Source organism: Cherax quadricarinatus, chromosome 25 (assembly GCF_038502225.1).
Source record: "Cherax quadricarinatus isolate ZL_2023a chromosome 25, ASM3850222v1, whole genome shotgun sequence".
NCBI lineage: Eukaryota > Metazoa > Arthropoda > Malacostraca > Decapoda > Parastacidae > Cherax > Cherax quadricarinatus.
Genome location: NC_091316.1, coordinates 30,592,668 through 30,599,009, shown reverse-complemented (window position 1 = coordinate 30,599,009; position 6,342 = coordinate 30,592,668). Strand labels below are relative to the sequence as shown.

Genomic DNA, 6,342 nt, shown 5'->3' with positions numbered 1-6,342 from the left:
GCATTGATATATTATATTTCGCTTGCAATGGGAGAACGCTTTGGCAATTTAGTCTTTGTGTCTTCTAAATGTTTTGAAAACACAGGAAAGCTATCTTGTATACTGTCCTTGCAACTGCACCTTCAATTAACTGTATGTGTACATGTTGTTGCAGCACGCACCATATTCTCAGTATATTCACTTTCTCCAGGGTATACACTCTCTGCCTGTATAGTTTCACTTGCAAAACTGAATATCAACTTAAGAGTCACTCAAAATACCCAGAACTTACTACGTGGAGTTGGCTGCTCTTCCAGTTATTGCTTCAACATAGTGCTAATTTTTTTTCTGTGTGCTCACCTATTTGTGTTTGCAGGGTCGATTCGTAGCTCCTGGGCTCGCCTCTTCGCTGAGCGTTACTAGGTCCACTCTCTCCCTGCTCCAAGAGCTTTATCGGACCTCTTCTTAAGATAAGATTTCGTACGTATTTTTAACCCCGGAAGGTTAGCCACCCATGGTAACCCATGAAAGTCAGTGCGTTATCCAAGACTGTCTAACTTATTTCCAATGTGGTCCTCAATCTTGTCCCCCAGGATGCGACCAACACCAGTCTACTAACACCCAGGTACCTATTTGCTGCTAGGTGAACAGGACAACAGGTGTGAGGAAACGCGTCGAAATGTTTCCACCCGCCAGGAATCGAATCCGGGCTCTCTGTGTGTGAAGCGAGAGCGAATCGAATCGAGGACGACGAGAGCTGTCGTAAGATGGGAAGGAAGAAGGATAAGGAAGGATGGAAATAACTGGAAAAGGATGGGAAGGAGGGGAAGAGGAGGAATCAAGGCAAGTGGCCTAGTCACTTTGGAACATGTGATACCGAAGTACTGGAGGCGTAGATGGAGATGTATTTCAGAAACACTGACGAAGACGATGTAGAAGGCAACAGGAACTCAGCAGGTGGTGGCTGCATCTTGCTGGATGAATGATTACTGCAACTTGAATGATGATAGGCGGCTGCTGGCGACAAGGAAGGAGCTCATCGTTGATTGGTCAGTTCATAGAGGTTTGGTGTTTACCTGGAGTCATGGCGTTGTTTTACGATTCAGTTCCGTTTTCAAGACGTTTAAAACGTTGTAGAGGGAGCAAATTTATAAGTGACTCACGAAATCGTAATGACACGATTGCAAACAAACCATACCCCGGCCGGGATTGAACCCGCGGTCAGAGAGTCTCTGACCGCGGGTTCAATCCCGGCCGGGGTATGGTTTGGTAAATTTATACGTGTCAGCAAGTGTTTTTGGCTGGAATCTTCTGCTTCTAGTTGGTCTACAATGGCCTTTAGAATAGTAGAAAGTTCAATTGTACGAAGAGTTCCAGCTGAGCAGGAAGAATCGATGGTAAACTTGACTTTCTTTTCGATGAGGTGAGAATAAAGCTCATGAAGCGGCATGTCTTGACGATATTTTTCTATAGTGTAGAAGTTGACTCCATTCCATGAAGTATATTTTTTAATATCTTCATCTTTATCATGTCGAGAGTTGTGAGATGATGATTTTTTTGCTGTTTTTTCTTTCTTGTTAGGTGGTGTTGAAGGTGGAAGTGAATATTCGTTGTCATCTTCAGTAGACGAATAGGAAGATGTTTCTGGTGACAAGGCTTCTGATTGGTCGGTTTCAATGAGGAGTGGTGGCGGTGAAGGCTTCTCATTGGACGTTGTTGGAGTGACGTCACTAGTTGTTGGTGGTGTTGGATCTGCTACATCCGAGGTTGTGGCTGAGTCTTTGGTGAATTTGAGAATTTCTTCAGAAGGTGGCGATGCTGGAAATGTGAATGATGGCATGTTATTTAATGCAAATAACTCGTTTATGGTAGAGTTAAAAGATCCAGGTACAGCCATGTTCTGCATGTGAGCGTATAGTAGACAATAGTGGATCTTCGTTACGTCACATGTTGGAGGAGTGATGGTAGTGGTGGTGGTGGAGGCGGGTTGAGTAGATGCTTGAAGTAATTTTGTAGTGTCTGCTTGCAACTTTGCAATTGCGGCATACGTTTGTGTGTTGTTGGTAGATTTTTTCTTTGTTGCATCTTGTTGTTTCTTCATAATATCTTTTCTTGTAGGACATTTTGCTGCCAATGTATGGTGATCATTGGGCACGACCTACTTCCACATTGAACAAATGTGACACGACCTATGACTGCTGCACCTCTCCTGCCATACGGTTTATAAGCTGCTTCTCCGCTGATATGCCGTATTCTATTCAAGATTGATGGACTGAACACATCGACTCAAGGTTGAGGGACTGATTACCTCATTCTCCTCCTGTTCTTCAAGTTTCTCCTACGTATGGTATGGTGATCATTACTTTTGCAGTTTAAACACGCAGGTTGTGTTGGAGCAGCAGCGGTACAGGAACTGAAGGTGTGTCCCTCACTACCACATGTAGTGCAGAACTTCTTGTCTTTTACTGGACATGTCTTGGTGGTGTGAAGATAAGAATATCAGTTCCAGCAATGTTGGATGTAGTGGTATCTCTCTGCTTCTATGTAGGTGGGACTGATGTAGTAGTAGTAAACAGCAAGACCTTCGTTCAGAGCAGTGGCAGCCATGTTCACGTCGGTAAAGGTGACCTTGAGCATAGACGATGCATTCGGGATTTTGGTAATGCTATCAACAGTAGCCCATTTTGTGTTTCAATGGATGACTTGAGTTCAGCAATTGATTGAGAAGTCAGAATCTTGTCCAGTTTTTTAGGAATACTGATTTTCTTGCCCTGGGGGCAGGAGAGGATGTAACAGTAAATCCTTGAGCAGTAAGAGTAGTGGTGGCTTCTGTGGTGAGTAACTTCTCTGCTTCAGCATCATCGTGACATACAACAATGAATGCTTCTTTCAGTGACAAAATAGCATTGAATTTCACTTGCAATGCTCCCTGCACAACAGTGGCAAGAGCAAACTTCGTTGAATCATCAACGGTACCACTTTTTGGCTTGATCTTTACACGATTTGCGTAGCTCATCGTGCAAGTCAAGGCGAAGACGAAGGCGAGAGCTTTTTAATTGAAGCTACGTACGGATCCTGCTTCCACTACATCATTCTCCAGACTGTTCCACTTTCTGACAGTTCTCTGACTGAAAAAAACACTTTCTTACATCCTTTTAGCTCATCTGAGTTTTCAACTTCCAGTTGTAAACTCTTGCTGCTGTGTTCCAGCTCTGGAACATTCTGCCCCTAACCACTTTCTCAGTTCCTTTTAGTATTTTATGTTGTCATTATGTCATCCCTATTCCTCCTGTCATCCAGTGTCGTAAGGTTGATTTACCTTAACATTTCCTCGTAGGGCATATTCCCTTACCTCTTAACTGCATGGTCGGTTGTGGATTCCATACTGGTGCTAGGTTTGCCAGGCGTCCATATGCTGCAGCAGTTATTAGATTGATGTGCGCCTCAGGGGATGTGCTCGGTATGATACTCGCCCCTAGATCCTTTTCCTTGAGTGAGGTTCGTAGCCTTTGGCCCACTAGCCTGTACTCCGTCTGCGGTTTTCTTTGACCTTCCCCTATCTTCATGACTTTGCACTTGATGGGGTTAAACTCCTACTTATACTCATCGTTTGAATTCTCCTCATTAGCTTCACATCATCTGCTGACAAAGACACCTCTGAATCTATCCCGTCCGTCATAAGTAAGTAAGTAAGTAAGTTTATTCAGGTATACACAAATACAGTTACATAGAATTATCATACATAGCAGCATATGTGTAGAGAACCTAGGATAACCCAAAAAAGTCAGACAGAGTGACTTATTTCCATTGCCATTCACATATATCAGAAACAGCACCGGCCCTAGGATTGACCTTTGTAAACCCCGCTTGTCACATGCGCCCACTCTGACACCCCGTCACGTACCATCACTCGTTGTTTCCTTCCTGTCAGGAATTTCCTGATCAACTGCAGGGCCTTTCCCTGTTATTCCTGTTTGCTTCTCTTGCTTTTGCACTAATCTCTTATGTGGAACTGTGTCGAAAGCCTTTTTACAGTACAAGAAAATGCAGTCTACCCACTCTTTTCTCTCCTGTCTTATTTGTTACCAGTAGGTTTGTATCACAGGATTTCCCCTCCCTTGAAACCGTGCTGGTTATCGTGTATGAGCTCATTTCTTTCTAGGTGCTCCACCACTCTTGTGATAATCTTCTACATGACTTTGCTTACTCTACATGCCAGTGACACTGGTCTGTAATTTAATGCTTCTTATCTGTCTCCTTTCTTGAAAACCTGGACTGCATTTGTTGCCTCGTTACGATAAATGTATTGACGATTGATGTTAGTAGGAAGCAGAATGCCTCTGCTTCCTCTCTCAGAACCCATGGAGAAATGTCCGGTCCCACCGCCTTTGAGGTATCTAGTTCGCTCACCAGTCTCTTCACTTCTTACCTGGTTGTATAGTGTGTCCAGCACTTGTTGGTGTACTCTGCCATCCCGGTTTGCTGGGAGCCTTTCTGCCTCCACTGAAAATACCTCCCCAAATCTCAGTGTTGAGCTCCCCACACACTTCTTATCGTTTCTTGTGATCTCCCACTTCTCCCTTCCTTAGCCTGATGGCCTGATACTTGACTCGTTTTCCTCTTGATGTGGTTATACAACAGCATTTGGGCCAGATTGAGCGTTCGATGCTATGCCATTCTCATGTTGCAGCTGAGCCTTTCTCCTTATCCATGCATATTCGTTTCTAGCTCTTCAGCTCATCTCCTTATTTTCCTAGGTCCTTTGTCTTCTGTACCTTCTCCACGCTCTTGCACATCTAGCTTTGGCCTGTCTACACCTCTGGGTGAACCAAAGACTCATTCTGGTCTTCCTATTATCTCTGTTGCCCTTAGGTATAAAGTTCTCCACTGCATACCTGCACTTTGTGGTCGCATGATCCATCAATTCATTTACTATCTTTCTCTCCAGTTCTCATCCCCACTGCATCTCATGCAGGAATTTCTTAATGCTTTATCCTCCTTCACATGCTGTTTCGCTTTCCACTGTTAACACTACAATGTAGTTGAAGCACTGAACCATATATCGAAGCACTTAATAGAGGCTCTAAGGGGCCTCTATTAAGTGATATCCCCAATGTTTGAACTACTCAAGGTGAATAAGAGGTCCACACTTGCTAGTTCATCCCCTCTTCTCGCTTTGGTAATGTCCATAACATGTCGGTGCATGATGCTTTCCAGTACTGCCTCCATCATCTTAGCTCTCCACGTTTCTGGTCCCCCATGTGGTTCCAGGTTTCCCCTGTCAATTTCCTTGTGGTTGAAATCGCCCCCAGCTAGTAACTTTGCCTTACCCATATGGGCCCTTCTCGCCACCTCAGCTACTGTATCCACCATTGCTCTGTTGCTTATTTCTGAAGTGTTCCTTCTATGTAGTCATTTGCTTTCTTCTGACAATTCCTTTCATCTCCTCAAAACTCCACTGGTTTTTGACGAGGCATAACTACTCTTCCATCTCCTCTGTTCCCTCTATCCTTCTTTAGGATCTGGTGTCCGAGTGCAAGTATCACATCTGTTATCATTCCTTTGAGCTTTGTTTCTGTGAGCACTATGCTGTCTGGGGGATGCCTCCATGATTTTTTCGTGCCATTCCTCACATTTATTTGTTTTTCGGTCTGTGTTGTTTTCCAGTACTGTGTTCTGGGGCGGTTATGGTAGATAGAAACGTGGTGGACCTGGCAGGATACTGTGGGAGGTTGCTGTGAGGGGGGAGTTTGTAATGGGAGGGGTGGGGGCTGTGGGTGTGGAATGAGGGTTCTTTTGGGTTAATTTGTTTGTTTGTGGTGGGATTGTCTGGGTAGTGTTCTGACAGTGTTTGCTGATCCTCCCGAGTCTGGACTTCCCTGCCCATCTCTATCCTTTTCTCTCTTTCCTGCCCTTGCATCTTTGTATCCTCTCAGTTTCAGACATTCTTCTCATGTTCTCTTGTGGTTAGGGTATACCCGCTGGTAATTTCATGAGCCCCTTAGTCATTATTTCTGCTGCAGGATCCTGTATTGCACTGTTTCTGAATTGAAAATCAATTTGACTTGGATGATTTTTTACCCTTGAATATCCCCTATTCTCTGCAAATTTGTCGGTTGCATCACATTTTCCTCTCCTGTCCGTTTGATGACATTTTCAATCTCTTTTCCTCCCTTGTCTTCTTTCTTCATATGTCATCCCTTCAGCTTCCTGAATCCCACGAATAAAGACTGACCTCTCCCTTTTTTCCTCCCACTGAATTTCCTTCCATATCTCAGGGTCCGATTTAAGTATCTCCATTGCTGCTTTCCTTAACATTTTGTGAATCTCCCATTGGACTGATAGCGCCTCAGTAGGTAACCT

At 44.2% G+C, this 6,342-nt stretch overlaps 1 protein-coding gene across 1 annotated transcript in view; it reads right to left on the bottom strand.

Annotated features, from left to right (window-relative positions):
- LOC128690078 (integrator complex subunit 8) overlaps positions 1-2,995 on the bottom strand; it is a 303,474-nt gene extending 300,479 nt beyond the window's left edge. The window contains exons 1-4 of the mRNA XM_070088709.1: positions 2,750-2,995; positions 1,711-1,879; positions 1,261-1,623; positions 840-996 (exon numbers count right to left, since the gene is read on the bottom strand). Coding sequence (XP_069944810.1) covers positions 840-996; positions 1,261-1,623; positions 1,711-1,879; positions 2,750-2,995 — 935 coding nt within the window. The remainder of the gene's footprint in view (positions 1-839; positions 997-1,260; positions 1,624-1,710; positions 1,880-2,749) is intronic.
- Between the last annotated feature and the right edge of the window lie 3,347 nt (positions 2,996-6,342).